The sequence below is a fragment of the Saimiri boliviensis genome, chromosome 17, assembly GCF_048565385.1.
Source record: "Saimiri boliviensis isolate mSaiBol1 chromosome 17, mSaiBol1.pri, whole genome shotgun sequence".
Classification (NCBI taxonomy): Eukaryota; Metazoa; Chordata; class Mammalia; order Primates; family Cebidae; genus Saimiri; species Saimiri boliviensis.
This window is the reverse complement of record NC_133465.1, coordinates 24,305,111-24,321,232: the sequence shown is the minus strand read 5'-3', so window position 1 is coordinate 24,321,232 and position 16,122 is coordinate 24,305,111. Positions and strand designations below refer to the sequence as shown.

Sequence of the window (16,122 nt, the reverse complement as noted above, 5' to 3'; positions counted from 1 at the left end):
GGGAAGACAGAAGGAGGAGGGGGGAAGGAAGAGGAGGAGGGAGAGGAGAGGGGGAGGGTAGGAAGAGGAGGAGGGGGGAAGGAGGAGGGAAGGAGGAGGAGGAGGGAAGGAGGAGGAGGGAAGGAAAAGGAGGGAAGGAGGGAAGGAGGAGGAAGAGGGATAGAGGAGGGAAGAAAGAAGAGGAGGGAAGGAGGAGGAGGGGGAAGGAGGAGGAGGGAAGGAGGAGGGGGAAGGAGGAGGGGGAGGAGAGGCAGTCAGCAGAGGACAAGTGTCACCAAAGCCCTGGGGAGGATGGGGCTCCAGGGAAGAGGACAGCGTCCCCAGGACTCACCAGGACAGGGTCAGAAAGGAGGAAGAGGCCACAGGGAGGCTGAGGAGCAGTCCCAGAGGCAGGGAGGAGGCCGGGGTTGAGGGTTAGGTGCCTGCTATTCAGGGAAGATGTCCTTGACTCAGCATCAAGCGGTCACTGGAGCTCTTGGGGCCCGGGGTCAAAGTTGGCAGGGACAGAAGTGGAGCCCGGCAGGGTGGCGGAGACAGCCAGGCAGGAATCGGGAGAGGCTGTGCCCGGAGGGCAGAGTGCCCTCGCTCCCCTCCCAGCAGCCTTCCCAACACATGAAATCCCAAAACCAGAGAGGCGATGAGGCCTCCAGGCCCCCGTTTGCCATGTGTAGAATGGGATGCCCTCACAGAAGACACTGCAGGCCCCCCACAGGATGGTTGCTAAGGCTCCTGTCATCTGGCGGGCCCCGCAGAAGCCTCACCCCCATCTCCCACAGGCACCTTCCGGAGCCTACAGCAGCCCCAAGGGTGGAGAGAAGGGGAGTTCAGCCCAGAGAAGACAAGGGGGCTGGCTGTGGCTGTCGGAGCAGCAGAGGCTTGGACGGAGCCAGAGCCAGGCTCCCACTGTCTCCACACAGCGCCACGTGCTCCGCCCCCCCCACCGCCCCCCGCCCCAGAAACTAAATGTTGGAGCTCAGATCTCAGAACTTCCTCAGTGAGAGCCCTCCCGGCCTCCTGAGCTGGGCCACGAGCCCCCGACGCCCTCACCTGTCGGGGTTGCTGCACGGTTCCTGCAAGCAGGGAGGCTGCAGCCCGTGGACCACGCGTGCCTCGAGCAGAAACTTGGGGGCCCAGAAGCCCAGGGCTCCAGCCACAAAGGCCATGGCAGTCACGCCGAGGGTCAACCACACAAAACTCCAGCTGCAAGACAGACAAGATGCCTCGGCTGAGGTCCGGCAGGGCTGGGGCTGAAGGGGCCTGTCCACCCTCCCCGATCCTGGGCACTCCAGGAACTTTCCATCTCGTGTCTCATTAACCTTCAAGATTCCGTAGGCAAGGCCGGGCGCGGGGGCTCACGCCTATAATCCCAGCACTTTGGGAGGCCGAGGCGGGTGGATCACGAGGTCAAGAGATCGAGACCATCCTGGTCAACATGGTGAAACCCCGACTCTACTAAAAATACAAAAAATTAGCTGGGCGTGGTGGCGCGTGCCTGTAATCCCAGCTACTCAGGAGGCTGAGGCAGGAGAATTGCTTGAACCCAGGAGGCGGAGGTTGTGGTGAGCCGAGATCGTGCCATTGCACTCCAGCCTTGGTGACAAGAGCGAAACTCTGTCTCAAAAAAAAAAAAAAAAAAAAAGATTCTGTAGGCAGCATTCGCCACCCCCTCTTTACAGGCAGGCAAACTGAGGCTCCAAAGAAGGCGGCACTTAGGTTTCCCCAGACTCCAGCCTCCAGATCCTTCCCGGCATCTCCCCGAGCTCCAGCCTCCCCGACGTTTCTGAGGCCCCCACCTGCACATCCCAGCTCCGGCATGCCGCCTGCTCCCTCCGTCCTCTCTGCAGGACCCACTCTCCCCATCCTGAGGGGCCCCCATCCAGCATCACATTCTGTAGGAAGCTGTCCCTGCCTGCCCCATGTTCCCCTGAGTCCTCCCGGCCAGTGCCACAGCTCAATACCAGAATCGGGTCCTGTCCCTGGCCTGCACTGCAGTGAATCCGATGCCTGGGACCGGCAGGGGACTCCTGCCTGCCTCCCCAGCGTGGCTGGCACAGAGGATGACGCACGCCACAAGGCTGGGAGAGGTGAGTGATGAACTCCCAGCATCCTCCCCACAACCCAGAGAAGTGGACAAGGCTGGAGAATTCCTTCCATTGAATGAATGGACAATGAGGTTCTGAGCGCCAGGGCCACTTATGGGCAGGGCAGCAGCAGCAGCAAGGCTGGGGCTCACGCCATCTCACCTCCCTGTCCATATTTCTGTCACATGGCAAGGTGACGGGGGGCTGAGCTCTAAGGGAGGGAGGGCCACTTCCATTGGTAAGTGGAATCTCAGAGGAAGAGGAGGGCTGTGAATACTGGGGCAACCAAGGAGGGCTCCCTGGAGGCGGAGAAAGGGGGGTCAATGAGGCTGGGGCAGACAAAGGGGTTTTTCCGTGGCTGGCAGGGGGTAGCAGGGACACTCACTTTCTCCCCAGGTATCTGACATCTTCGAACCAGCTGCTCCTGGAGCCTCCTGCAGCCCCCTCCCCTTGCGTCTCCGCAGCTCCCCGGGGTGGGTCTGGAACCAGCAGGATAAGCAGGATCAAGGCCACAGCCTCCAGGCAGGGCATGATCTGGGGACAAGAGAGCCCGGGAAGCTGAGAACCACATATTCTCACAGGAGACCCCAGGGACAGCTGGCCACAGTACCAGCCAGCGTCTGACCTCTGGGGTCCAGGCCCTGGGGGTAGTCGGGGTGACGTGATTCCTGGGTGCTGCTATCCACAGAGCAGGACGTACCCCTGTTTCTCAGCCTGCTCCCCTGCAGCCTTTCTGGAGAGTGGGGTCTCTTTGGGGCTTGATGTAACTCCCATCTTTCCAGTACTGACACCACTCTTTTGGAGCCAGTGAGCCTGAGATAGTTGAGAACAGGGACCCTCGCTACACTGGCCCGGCCTCCGGAGGACTTGCTGCCCCTACAGCTGACCTTTCCCTGGGCCAGCCCTCCATCTGCCACACCCGTCTTGGTATCCCCTACTAGGGGCCCCTCGGCTCCAACCCCAAGGACGGGGATCTCACTGCCCGCCTTGGGTGACCGTCAAACAGCTCAGACCATGAGATGGTACATTCGAGCCAGGTCAGACCTGCCTCCTTGAAGCCCACCCCACCCGCAAGGTTCCGGCTCTGGCTTCAGTGCTCCACACACCAGCCCCTGGGCACACCCAGGGCTGAGCTCAGTGCCTTCCTCTGCAGAATGATCAGCTCATGCCCACATTGGAGTCACGATGCTGCAGCCCCAGCAGGACCTGCACAGCGTCTCCCGAGCATCCTGCCCCACTGCCCAGCAAGCCTCGCTGCCAGTCCTCAAGGGACCCCTCTGTGCCCTGACCCTGCGGCTCAGAAATTCCATCTCTGTCTCACTGACCCCCAAGATGCCTCCGGTAGCATTTAGTATCCCCACTCCGCCCCCAGGCAAACTGAGGCTCTGAAGAAGAAGGTGGCTCACTTGAGGTCACACATCGAGGACATGAAGTAGCCAGCTTTGGAACTCAGGGCCACGACCTCCACAACCCACGCTCCCTATGAGGCCCCAAATGTCCAAAGCTGCTGATGCCTGACCACCGCCCCCCACTGTGGCGCCGGGTGCTACGCCAAGTGCCAAAGGTCACCCGAGGCTGGAAAGTCCCTGCCGGTCCAGAGGGAAAGCAGAGGGAAGACAAGGAAGCTGGACTCACTCGTAGGGCCCAGCGCCAGCTCCCGGTCAGCACCGTCACAGCCGACCCCAGCACGTAGCCCAGGCCACTGCAACAGAGGGGCAAGGGGGATGGGCTGTTGGGGGGGCACGGGAGGCAGACCCCATGGCCAGCCTGACCTAGGGTGCCCCCCCCACCACCCCAGGGAGCTGACCCTCTGCACGCTCAGATCTGTTTCACTGAGGAAAGTAAGCCACGTGAGGCCCAGATGTCCACTGCCCTTGATCAAGCCACCAGCGGCCTCTGGCTCCCGGCCCACCCCCAGCACCACTCTGCCACCTATGGGGACACCCTCCACCCTCCTGCCCAAGGCTGGGCCCTGCTTGAGTCAGGCGAGTTCAGGAAAGCAGGGTCATAGGCCAGGGTCCTGACAGTAAGCCCCACCCGGGCCGAGCCTGTTGTGGGTGCAGGGCCTGGTCCTAGCACACTTCCTCCCCTGGCCGGCCCCTCCCTGCGCAGACCACGCTGCCGCCGAGTGTACGAATCTGTAGGTGCATCCCCATGCCCTCTACTCCTCCCCCGTCCATCAGCTGGGGCCCTTGCCCCGTTCACAGATGAGGAAACTGAGAGGTAAACTCACGCAGTGAGGAAGGGGCAACAATAGAATTCCAATCCCAGCTCCTCTGGTCTGACCTCTCCTACCCACCCCAGCCCCTGTTCTGACTCCTTCAGGCCTCAGTTTACCACCTGGGGAAGTAGACCCATGGGTGATACCAACCTTCCCACGGGGATGAAGATGTAGAAGACGGCCAGCACACGGGTGCGCTGGCCCCTCACAAAGAGGTCACCCAGGACGGTGGGTGCGATGGTGGCGTAGCTGCCGGAGCCAGTGCCCATGGTGCCCCGGGACAGGAAGAAGAGCCAAGCGTACTGGGCAAGCGGGCACAAGACCACAGTGAGTTCCAGAAACCACCATTGGGCCAGGGGCCAAGGGGACCCGTGACACAGGACCCCAGAGCAGGGAGCGGGGATGGGGGCTACAGACACCTCACTACCCTCCCGCTCCAGGTTCCCAAAGTCACACATGTGTCCCCTGCAGCCACCACCTGCCCTCCTGCTCAGGGGAGCCCTTCTCCTGGGTCCCTCCGTGGCTAACCAGGCCAGTTCCCCAAGACAGCAGCTGTTACCCCTAGCCCCACCCCAGCAGAATCGGGCAGAAATGAACCCAGTGTGGCAGTGAGAGGTAGGAGAGAGGAGGCCTCCTGTTAAGAAAGTCCACCAGCTTGGCTGGGCGCAGTGGTTCACGCAAGTAATCCCAGCACTTCGGGAGGCTGAGGCGAGGGGATCACCTGAGGTTAGGAGTTCAAGACCACCCTGGCCCACAAGGTAAAACCCTGTCTCTACAAAAACAACAAAAATTCACCAGGCTTGATGGCAGGTGCCTGGTATCCCAGCTACTCGGGAGGCTGAGGCAGGAGAATTGCTCGCACCCAGGAGGCGGAGGTTGCAGTGAGCCAAGACCATGCCATTGCACTCCAGCCTGGGCAACAAGAGAAAAACTCTGTCTTGAAAACAAAAAGAAAAAAGAAAGAAAGTCTCCGGCTCTGTCCTGTGCAGGCTCAGCTGGAGGCTGTGCCCTCACCTCCTCTCCCAGCCCTCAGTGCGACCCCCACTCATAGCCGGGAATGGAGCAGAATTGTCCCCACCCAGCTCTGCTGGGGCTGGGCCAGGGGGGAGGCAGGTGGGGAAGGGGCCCCCAGGGGCCTGGGCAGGGGCCTGGACACCTACCTGGCATGGGATGAAGGAGCCAGCCAGGCCAGCTCCTGACCACAGCAAGATCCCAAAGCCCATGGTGGCTTTCCGGCTATGTCGGTCACCCAGGTAGCCAAACACCGGTGCAGACAGCAGCAGGCAGCCGATGAAGACTGGAGGAGACACACAGGGGCAGCCTGGGTCCCCCCACAACTGTGATGGGGCAGGTGGCCCGGCAGGCCCGGGGAAGGAGCCTGACTCAGATGCCACGAGCTAGCATCTTGGCAGTTGGCCCAGGGCATGAGGAAGAAAAGATAAGGTGAATCTCACAGTGGTCTGCCAACATGCAACCCCAGCCCAGAGTGTGGGGGCCTGGACCCGGCACTGGCTCTAAGCATCACCCCAAAACTGGAGAAGTCACCATCCCCTCCAGGCTGGTAAAGGTGGGATGGGAGTGAATACGGAGCATCAGGCCTGGAACAGATGACAGCCTCCCGGCTTTACAAAGACACGTGACCCCTGTGAGCCTGGATATGGTACTGGTCTGATTTTTCATTCATACACCTGCTGGGGCGACAGGGAGCAGGGGAAGAGGGAAGTCCGCCTGGGCCTGCTCTGAGCAGCAGATGAGAATGGTTTTGAACGAGCACACTGCGCCGGGAGTGGGGGCTCACGCCTGTAATCCCAGCAGTTTGGGAGGCCGAGGCAGGCAGATTGCCTGAGCTCAGAAGTTTAAGACCAGCCTGGGCAACACAGTGAAACCCCGTCTCTACTAAAAAAAATTCAAAAAATTAGCCAGGTGTGGTGGTGGGCACCTGTAACCCCAGCTACTCCGGAGGCTGAGGAACGAGAATCACTTGAACCTGGGAGGCGGCGGTGGCAGTGAGCCGAGATTATACCACTGCGCTCCAGCCTGGGTGACAGAGCAAGACTCCAGCTCAAAAACAGAAAGGGAAAAAAAAGAGCAAGCACATTGACTATGAATTAGTGACGAGTCCAGGAAGCCGGGAAAGAGTTGGTTTTCCTACTACGTAAAATGTTCCCTGGGCACAGCTGTATTTATACCTCTTTTTTTTTTTTTTTTTTTTAAGAGAGTCTTACTCTGTCACCCAGGCTGGAGGGCAGTGGCTCCATCTCAGCTCACTGCAGCCTCTGTCTCCTGGCCTCAACCCATCCTCCTACCTCAGCCTCCAGAGTAATCGAGACTACAGGCGTGTGCCACCACACCTGGCTAATTTTTGTAGTTTTTGTAGAGATAGGGTTTCACCATCTTGCCCAGGCTGGTCTTGAACTCCTGGGCTCAAGGGATCCACCCTCGGCCTCCCAAAGTGCTGGGATTACAAGTGTGAGCCACCGCTCCTGGCACTCTCTCCATTTTTCCACTGGGCTGTTGTTTGTTAATATATTTTGGAAATAAGTTCCCATCGTTTTCTATATTTGTTTTAAGAATTAAAAACTCAACTTCTGGGACTAAGTTGGCTGCGTTTGCATCCTGGCTCACCACTCTGGTTGTGTGACCCGGGGCAAATTCCTTAACTCTTCATGCTCCCTTTCATCAACAGCAATGTTCTGTTGTTGCATTACTGACAGGATGAAGTAAAATAAAGCACATGAAAGCTATCTGCATAGCTTCATGTAAATGTCCAATAAATGTCACCTATTATTATTACTAATTGCATAATTTCGATCACCATCATACAGAAGTGTTTAGCTTCGATGTGGTCAAATTTATTAACCTTCCAGAGGGGCAAGGGTTGTTTCATGTCTTGTTTATGCACATCTTCTTTACCCAAAAGTTATAAAAAATATTTCCCAGCCGAGTACGGTGGCTCATGCCTGTAATTCCAGCACTTTGGGAGGCTGAGGCGGGCGGATCACCTGAGGTCAGGAGTTCAAGACCAGCCTGGCCAACATGGTGAAACCCTGTCTCTACTGAAAGTACGGAAATTAGCTGGGCATGGTGGCTTGTGCCTGTAATCCCAGCTACCAGGGAGGCTGAGACAGGAGAATCACTTGAACCTGGGAGGCAGAGGTTGCAGTGAGCCAAGATTGTGTCACTGCAATCCAGGCTGTGTGACAGAGCAAGACTCTATCTCAAAAAACAAACAAACAGCAAAAAAAAAAAGCAAATATTAGTACATATATTTCCCCATATTTCTCATCTGCAGGGATCACTTGCAGGCTGTAAGTCCCTGCAGAGGCGCTGTGAACCTGCAGGTGCCCCTCCCAAGGGGAACACAGACAGTCTTCATTCCCAGCATCTCCAAACATAGCGGATGACATTAATCCTCCCGGAGTTAAAAGACAGGCTCAGGAGGCACACCTCCTGGATTCAAAATGGCATAAGAGTAAAACCTGCCTCGTGAATGTTAAATAAGCTGATATTTAAAGCACTTAGAATACTGCCTAGCACGGGGTAAGGGCCAAGTCAGTGTCAGTTTTAAATATTATTAATGAATTAGCTAACTCCAGCAGCCTCCCTATATCACGGAGGGCTGGAGGGAGCCTGACCACTGTGTCTTCTCCCCTTCCACCCCTTTCTCTTTTTGTTTTTTTTGAGACAGTCTCGCTCTGTGGCCCAGTCTGGAGTGCAGCGGCATTGACCTCGGCTCACTGCAACCTCCACCTTCTGGGTTCAAGTGATTCTCCTGCCTCAGTCTCCTGAGTAGCTGGGCTTACAGGGACCCACCACCACGCCTGGCTAATTTTTGTATTTTTTGTAGAGATGGGGTTTCACCATGTTGGCCAGGCTGGTCTCAAACTCCCGACCTCAGGTGATCTGCCCACCTCGGCCTCCCAAAATGCTGGGATCACAGGTGTGAGCCATGGTGCCCAGCCCAGCCCCTCTATCTCTTCACCAACCTCTCTCTCAGTCACCAGGTTCCTCCTGTCAGCAGGCCTGCGGACAGACAACAGGCTGGCGCTAAGGGCCATGCAATGGCAACAGAAAAAGGTGGAGACTCACCTGAGCCGCCAGAGACCATCAGCCTCCAAGCCCACTGTCCTTTCCACGACATTTTTGGGCTGTTTTTGCAAAGATGACCCTTCTCTTCACCTACTCCCAAACACACACACACACACACACACACACACACACACACACACACACACTCCTCCCTCTGTGGCCCAGGCTTTATAGTAATAATCCTGACCACTATGGTAAGAACCAGGTAAGGACAGGGCACGGTGGATCACGCTTGTAATCTCAACATTTTGGGAGGCCAAGGCTGGTAGACCACCTGAGGTCTGGAGATCAATACCACCCGGGCCACACGGTGAGACCCCATCTCTACTAAAAATATAAAAATTAGTGGGCATGGTGGCAGACACCTGTAGTCCCAGCTACTTGGGAGGCTGAGGCAGGAGAATAACTTGAACTCAGGAGGTGGAGGTTGCAGTGAGCCGAGATCATGCCATTGCACTCCAGCCTGGGCAATAAGAGCAAAACTCCATCTCAAGAAAGAAAAACAAAAAGAACCAGTGAAGGGAAATGTTGACTACACCACCATCATCTATTTAATCGAGAAGGCTGTGGGTGTTGAACCAAGATGGTCTTACTTCAGCTACTTAACCAAGATGTGGCTGGAAAATCAGCTGCCAGCCTCTTGGCCACAAGACTGAGGGGCAATTGGAAATGATGCGTGTTCTAAAGCTGTGATCTTCTAACTCTCGCTCACGTCACTCTCAAAGAAGTTTCTAGAACTACGTACTCCTCCACACATTTTCGGCTAACACTAAAATGTTCTTATCGTAAGTTTGAATCGTTGCCAAGGATGGGATTTCCCACATTGCTGCTTCTTTTTTTTAACTGTATTTTCATCCAAACTCTTGGAGCTACAGGGCCAAGTTGATTCCGTTTCTGGGAAATCTCTGCAGTAGAATCTAAGCAAGGACACCCATCCTCTTCTGCCAAACCAATTACACAATCAAAACTGATTATAAGAAAAATGTTGGTTTTGTTTTTTTCACTGAAAGAAATGTGTGAACATGCATCCCTGAGACCATTATCTCACTCCGAATTCTAATTTGTGGATAGATGGTAGACATGACACGCAGGGATGGCTAGATAAGGCCTGGCTCCTTGCCTGGGCCTGTGGCCTGGAGCAAACCTCCCAGCACGTGTCTCCTGATGCTCCCTGCTTGGCTCCCAAGACCCGCCCCCGACAGAAACCAAGCATCCACATGGGAGGGAGCCTGGAGGGTTCTACACCCAGGACAGGGAGAGGAGTCCCTTTCTGCTTCCCTCAGTAGACAGGGAATTGGGAAGGAGAAGAAGAGAAAGGGAACGCGCAGGCTGACCACAGGCTTCCCCTCAGGCAAATAGTTTTAGGAAAAAACACACAGGCTTGAGGATCTAGAACTGAGTCAATCTCTCAAAACTCTCTGTGTTCATGCAGCCGCTGGAAAGTTACTGTATATCCCCAGGAATACCTGTACCCAGTTTGAGAGCCATGTTCCTTTTCTTTCTTTTTTTTTTTTTTTTTTTTTTCTGAGATGGAGTCTCACTCTGTCACCCAGGCTGGAGTGCACTGGTGCCATCTCATCCCACTGCAGCCTCCGCCTCCTGGGTTCAAGCAATTCTCCTGCCTCAGCCTCCTGAGAAGCTAGGATTACAAGCATATGCCACGACACCCAGCTAATTTTTTTGTAATTTTAGTAGACACGGCGTTTCACCATGTTGGCCAGGCTGGTCTCGAACTCCTGACCTCATGATCCACTCGCCTCGGCTTTCCAAAGTGCTGGGAATACAGGCATGAGCCGCCACACCCAGCTGAGAGTCATGTTCCAAAGCCCTGAGACGCTGCATGCTACTTACAGGCTGGGTGTGTGTGCACGTGTGTATCACATGTTGTGACTATGTGTGTGCACATGTGGGTGTGTGTCGCCATCCAGGCACCCACAGGGGAAAAGCTCATGCCTCATGGCCCCAGCCGCTCTGATGCTGAGATGGGACGGGTGGCCGCCCTCACTGCCAGGTGTTAGGCTGTCTGTGGGCCGCGCCCCTCTGAGCCCATGCGGGCAGATGTGTCTGTCTGTCTGTGTCTGTGTCTGTCCCAGTAGTCAGATTTTTCAGGTCTGTGAGACGAAGGCACACATCAGGATTTCTTTCTTTTTTTTTTTTTTTGAGACGGAGTTTCGCTCTTGTTACCCAGGCTGGAGTGCAATGGCGTGATCTCGGCTCACCGCAACCTCTGCCTCCTGGGTTCAAGCAATTCTCCTGCCTCAGCCTCCTGAGTAGCTGGGATTACAGGCACGCGCCACCACGCCCAGCTAATTTTTTTTATTTTTAGTAGAGACGGGGTTTCACCATGTTGACCAGGATGGTCTCGATCTCTCGACCTCGTGATCCACCCGTCTCGGCCTCCCAAAGTGCTGGGATTACAGACTTGAGCCACCGCGCCCGGCCCTCACATCAGGATTTCTGAAACCCAAGCAAGCCTCAGGTGCATAGCTGAGCTTCACCAATGCCAAGGGACAGAGTGATCAGCTCCGCAGCCAGGAGCTGAAGTGCGGGGCCTCCCCCAGCCCCATCTCCCTCTACTTTCCTGCGGTACCCTCCACTCGAACTAGTGTGGCTGTTCCAGCCTAGGCTCCCTCCTCCTCCTGCCCAGATTGCCCATCAGGCCACGCCCCACCCACTCCCTGTGCCAGCGGACCCAGTGGGGCTGAAGCTGGGCACAGAACATGAGCCACTGAAAGAGCCCACCCCAGCATGAGCCCAGGGCCCCAGCTCCAGAGCCGGGACTCCTCCTTACCAGTCTGAAGCAAACCAGCATTGCTGTCACTGATGTGGAAAAACGTCTGTACGTCCAGCAGCACTCCTGCGGACAGAGGGACAGTGCTCATGAAACGGGAAGTTGCCCTCCTGGTATCGAAAGGGGCAGAGGGTTGCAGCTGACCAGCACGGCACAGGGCATGGCACCCAGCACAGTGTCCTGTCCCCATCTCCCACACATGTACAACCACATGCACACAAGAGCAGGCACACAGAGAAACGTGTGCATATCAAACACTCAAAGCAACAAGCATCTCAAAGGCATGGATGTTCACATACACAAGTTTACACACACGCCTGCAGCCACGTGGCTCCTTCCCCGCTTCACGTGCGAACACAAACATAAGTCGTGGCTCACATCTGCAATCCCAGCACTTTGGGGGGCTGAGGCAGCCACAAAGTCAGGAGATTGAGATCAGCCTGGCTAACATGGAGAAACCCCATCTCTACAAAAAAATACAGAAATTAGCTGAGCATGGTGGCTTGCATCTGTAGTCCCAGATACTCAGGAGGCTGAGGCAGGAGAATCACTTGAACCCGGGAGACAGAGGTTGCGGTGAGCCAAGATTGCACCACTGCACTCCAGCCTGGGCCACAGAGTGAGACTCTGTCTCAAACAAGAAAAAATAAATTAGCTGGGCGTGGTGGCAGGTGCCTATAATTCCAGCTACTCAGGAGGCTGAGGCAGAAGAATCGTTGAACCGGGGAGGCGGAGGTGGCGGCGAGCCAAGATCGCGCCCATTGCACTCTAGCCTAGGCAATAAAAGCAAAACTCGGTCTCAAAAACAAAGCAAAACTAAACCAAAAAACAAGGCATTGCCAGAGAAACACACCTGCAGAGGCACAAATATACACACACAGGAACTCACACTCACAGACATGTACACCCAGCCTCATACACCCAGACACACATACACACGTGCAGTGAGATGAACCCATAGAGACACACCCAGAGTTCTGCCAACCTGTGCACAGGCTCAGGGCTGCCACCCATCGTGCAGTCGGGGGGTGCTGGTGGCTCTCTTGCTGCGAGGTGCACAGCCCTTCGCTTAGGCCGCTGAGTAAACGGAAGTCCCTGGAGGTGTGTGACACGGTGGCCTTGCCCATGCACAATCACCAGGCATGCACAAATGAACAGATACGTACAAAGACACAAGTGTCCCGGCTTGCACGCATGCAAGCACGCACACACAAGCATGTTCTTCCCTAGGCGCAGCAGTGGGTGCCCCGGCTAATGCACAGAGACAAAGTTGGTCTCCCAGACACTAGGGTCTGTTTCCTGGCAGCCTCTTGGTAGTATCTCGGAAGGCTCCGGGTCTGCAGTACCCGCTCACATGAGCCAGGCAGCTCTAGTCCTTCATTATCATGAAGAAGAATGATCATCACATTTATGATCAGAAGAAGACCGAGACCCAGGCCCTGAGCTGTACACACAACGCTGTCATCCTAAAAGGTGGGGACTCTCATTGCTCCCATTCTACAGATGAAGAAACGGAGGCTCTAGCTGCCCAAGTTTACCCATCTGAAGCTGGAAGAGCTGAGACTCAAATCTCAGCCACAGGAAGCCTGTCCGCACACCCAGAACCACAGAAAGGGAACAGAAGCCCCTACGTGGGTCCCCACAGAAACACCTATCCCAAGAAAACCCTGCATGCACACCTCCAAGACATGCCCCATGCACATAAAGATCAAGGAATCGGGCCAGGTGTGGTGGCTCACACCTGTAATCCCAGGATTTTGGGAGGCTGAAGCAGGCAGATGGCAAGGTCAGGAGATCCAGACCAGCCTGGCTAAACCTCGTCTCTACTAAAAATACAAAAAATTAGGCAGGAGTGGTGGGACCTGCCTATAATCCCAGCTACTCGGAGGTGGAGGCAGGAGAATCGCTTGAACCCGGGAGGTGGAGGTGGCAGTGAGCAGAGATTACGCCACTGCACTCTGGCCTGGGTGACAGAGTAAGACTCCATCTCAAAAAAAAAAAAAAAAAAAATCAAAGAAACAGAGAAGCAACATAAGAAATCTTTGTTTAGACATTTAATTTGTCCCCAGTTGCCACCACAACCTGGCATACAAACCAGTATGTCTTTTTCCCCCTTTTAATATTTTCTTTATTTCCTGTTGTTTTGTTTTGTTTTTGAGATGGAGTCTCATTCTTTCATCCAGGCTGGAGTGCAATGGCGCGATCTCGGCTCACTGCAACCTCCGCATCTTGGGTTCAGGCTATTATTCTCCTGCCTCAGCCTCCCAAGTAGCTGGGATTACAGTCACACGCCATCATGCTCGGCTAATTTTTGTATTTTTAGTATAGACAGGGTTTCACCCTGTTGGCCAGGCTGGTCTCGAACTCCTGACCTCAGGTGATCCACCTGTCTTGGCCACCCAAAGTGCTGGGATTACAGGCATGAGCCACCGTGCCCGGCCTGTTGCTGTTTTTGTTTTTGTTTTTTTTTTTTTTTAGGTCTTTTTTTTTTTTTTTTTTTTTTTGAGACGGAGTTTCGCTCTTGTTACCCAGGCTGGAGTGCAATGGCGCGATCTCGGCTCACCGCAACCTCCGCCTCCTGGGTTCAGGCAATTCTCCTGCCTCAGCCTCCTGAGTAGCTGGGATTACAGGCACGTGCCGCCATGCCCAGCTAATTTTTTGTATTTTTAGTAGAGACGGGGTTTCACCATGTTGACCAGGATGGTCTCGATCTCTCGACCTCGTGATCCACCCGCCTCGGCCTCCCAAAGTGCTGGGATTACAGGCTTGAGCCACCGCACCCGGCCTGCTGTTGCTGTTTTTTTGAGACGGAGTCTCGCTATGTCACCCAGGCTGGAGTGCAGTGGTGTTATCTCAGCTCATTGCAACCTCTGCCTCCTGGTTCAAGCAATTCTCCTGCGTCAGCCTCCCAAGTGGCTAGGATTACAGGCATGCACCATCACGTCTGGCTAATTTTTTTGTAATTTTAGTAGAGATGGAGTTTCACTGTGCTGGCCAGGCTGGTCTTGAACTCCTGGATCGCTCCACAAGTGACCCACATGCCTTGGCCTCTCAAAGTCCCCCTTTTATTATTTCAAATACACAAAGAAGACAGTCATTGGAAAGAAAAAAAATACACAACACAGGTAAGCAAAATAAATAGCTAAATGCAAATGCTCTAAATTGTGCCCATCTTCCATTTTTAGGAATTAGGACTCATCCCTTTGTCACCTCCTGGGCTCCCCCCAGCTCCGTGGCGCTCTGGGGATGACCCAGAGCCAAGCGTGTACCCAGCCTTGCTGTTACCTGTAGCCCACCACCCTGGCCCCAAAAGAGCCATTTCCTGCAAGAACATATCAGCCCCCACCCGTTTCCAGATACTCAGCACGATTTCACTTCTCCAGGCCTCTATTGCCCCAGTAACCACAGCCCCCTTTCTTACACATCCAGAGGAAGTGCTAACGGGGAAGGGACCTGGACAGGCAAGACGCAGGGTCTTAGGGCCCAGCCAGGGGCCCTCAGAGTCAGCAGCAGAGATAGCAGGTCCCCCGGTTCCTGGGTTCAGGGCGCTCTGCACTGGCAATTCCCGGCTCCCATCCGCCTCTTGCTCCTTCCCTCCTTTGCTGGCCCTCAGCCCACACTCCAGATCAGGCCTCCTCAGCTTTGGCCTGATTCTGAACTGACTCCCCGGCTCGTCTTGCCTCCATCAGGGCTTCAAATCCAATTATACGGCTCCCCATTGCCCAAGGCAGAAAACCCAAGCTCCCAGCCTGGCACCCAAGAAGCTTGTGATCTCACCCCATACGTTCACATCTGGAGGCACACAAACCCTTCTGGGGTTTTTGTTGTTGTTTATTGTGTTTTGTTTTGCTTTGTTTTTGTTTTTTGTCTTTAGGGGATTTTTTTTTTGAGATAGGATCTTGTTCTGTCACTCAGACTACGGTGCAGTGGTACCATCATGGCTCACTGCAGCCTCAAGCAATCCTCCTGCCTCAGCCTCCCAAGTAGCTAGGACATCAGGCTTGCATCACCGTCCCTGGCTAATTTTTAACATTTTTTGTAGAGAAGGTTTTCCTCTTTTGCCCAGGCTGGTCTTGAACATCTGACCTCAAGTGAGGAGGAGGAACTCCTGACCTCTGAGCTCCTCAAAGACAACAACCAGGTCTAGGGGTGATTCTGCAGCCCCTAAAGTTTTATGATTCCATAGCCACTCTCTGGCATGCTGAGCTGGTAAGTGACAGGCAGCTGCAGCCCCTCTCCTGAGCTCCCAGCCTGGCCTGTGCCTGCCCCGCGTCTGGCCTCACCTCTCTGCCTCGCAGGACTGCCGTCGATCAGCCCCTATTTCTGCCCCAGGAGATGGTCGTTCCTGAGTTCAGGAACTACAAGTCTGATTTCCACCCTGGGTCCCCAGCAGCCACCAGGGGGTCCTGCCCACAGTTGGTCTTGAATGAATGAGTGAATGAATGAATGACAAGGAGAGAACAAGTGAAGTCACAATCAGTATTTTCTTTTTAAGATCGAGTCTCGGCCAGGCGCGGTGGCTCAAGCCTGTAAGCCCAGCACTTTGGGAGGCCGAGGTGGCTGGATCACAAGGTCAAGAGATCGAGACCATCCTGGTCAACATGGTGAAACCCCGTCTCTACTAAAAATACAAAACATTAGCTGGGCATGGTGGCACATGCCTGTTATCCCAGCTACTCAGGAGGCCGAGGCAGGAGAATTGCCTGAACCCAGGAGGCGGAGGTTGCGGTGAGCCGAGATCGCGCCATTGCACTCCAGCCTGGGTAACAAGAGTGAAACTCCGTCTCAAAAAAAAAAAAAAAAGATCGAGTCTCACTCTGTCGCCCAGGCTGGAGTGCAGTGATGTGATCTCAGCTCACTGCAACCTCCGCCTCCCAGGTTCAAGCAATTCTCCTGCCTCAGCCTTCCTAGTATCTGGGATCACAGGTGCACACCACCAC

The 16,122-nt window shown here is 54.9% G+C and overlaps 1 protein-coding gene across 2 annotated transcripts in view; it reads right to left on the bottom strand.

The window, feature by feature from the left end:
- The window catches only part of SPNS3 (SPNS lysolipid transporter 3, sphingosine-1-phosphate (putative)), a 62,605-nt gene extending 51,173 nt beyond the window's left edge, over positions 1-11,432 (bottom strand). For both annotated transcript variants that reach the window (XM_074388380.1, XM_074388379.1), the window contains exons 1-6: positions 11,183-11,432; positions 5,463-5,599; positions 4,453-4,604; positions 3,717-3,783; positions 2,467-2,615; positions 1,048-1,200 (exon numbers count right to left, since the gene is read on the bottom strand). In XM_074388380.1, coding sequence (XP_074244481.1) covers positions 1,048-1,200; positions 2,467-2,615; positions 3,717-3,783; positions 4,453-4,604; positions 5,463-5,599; positions 11,183-11,372 — 848 coding nt within the window. In that variant the 5' untranslated portion in view covers positions 11,373-11,432. The remainder of the gene's footprint in view (positions 1-1,047; positions 1,201-2,466; positions 2,616-3,716; positions 3,784-4,452; positions 4,605-5,462; positions 5,600-11,182) is intronic.
- Between the last annotated feature and the right edge of the window lie 4,690 nt (positions 11,433-16,122).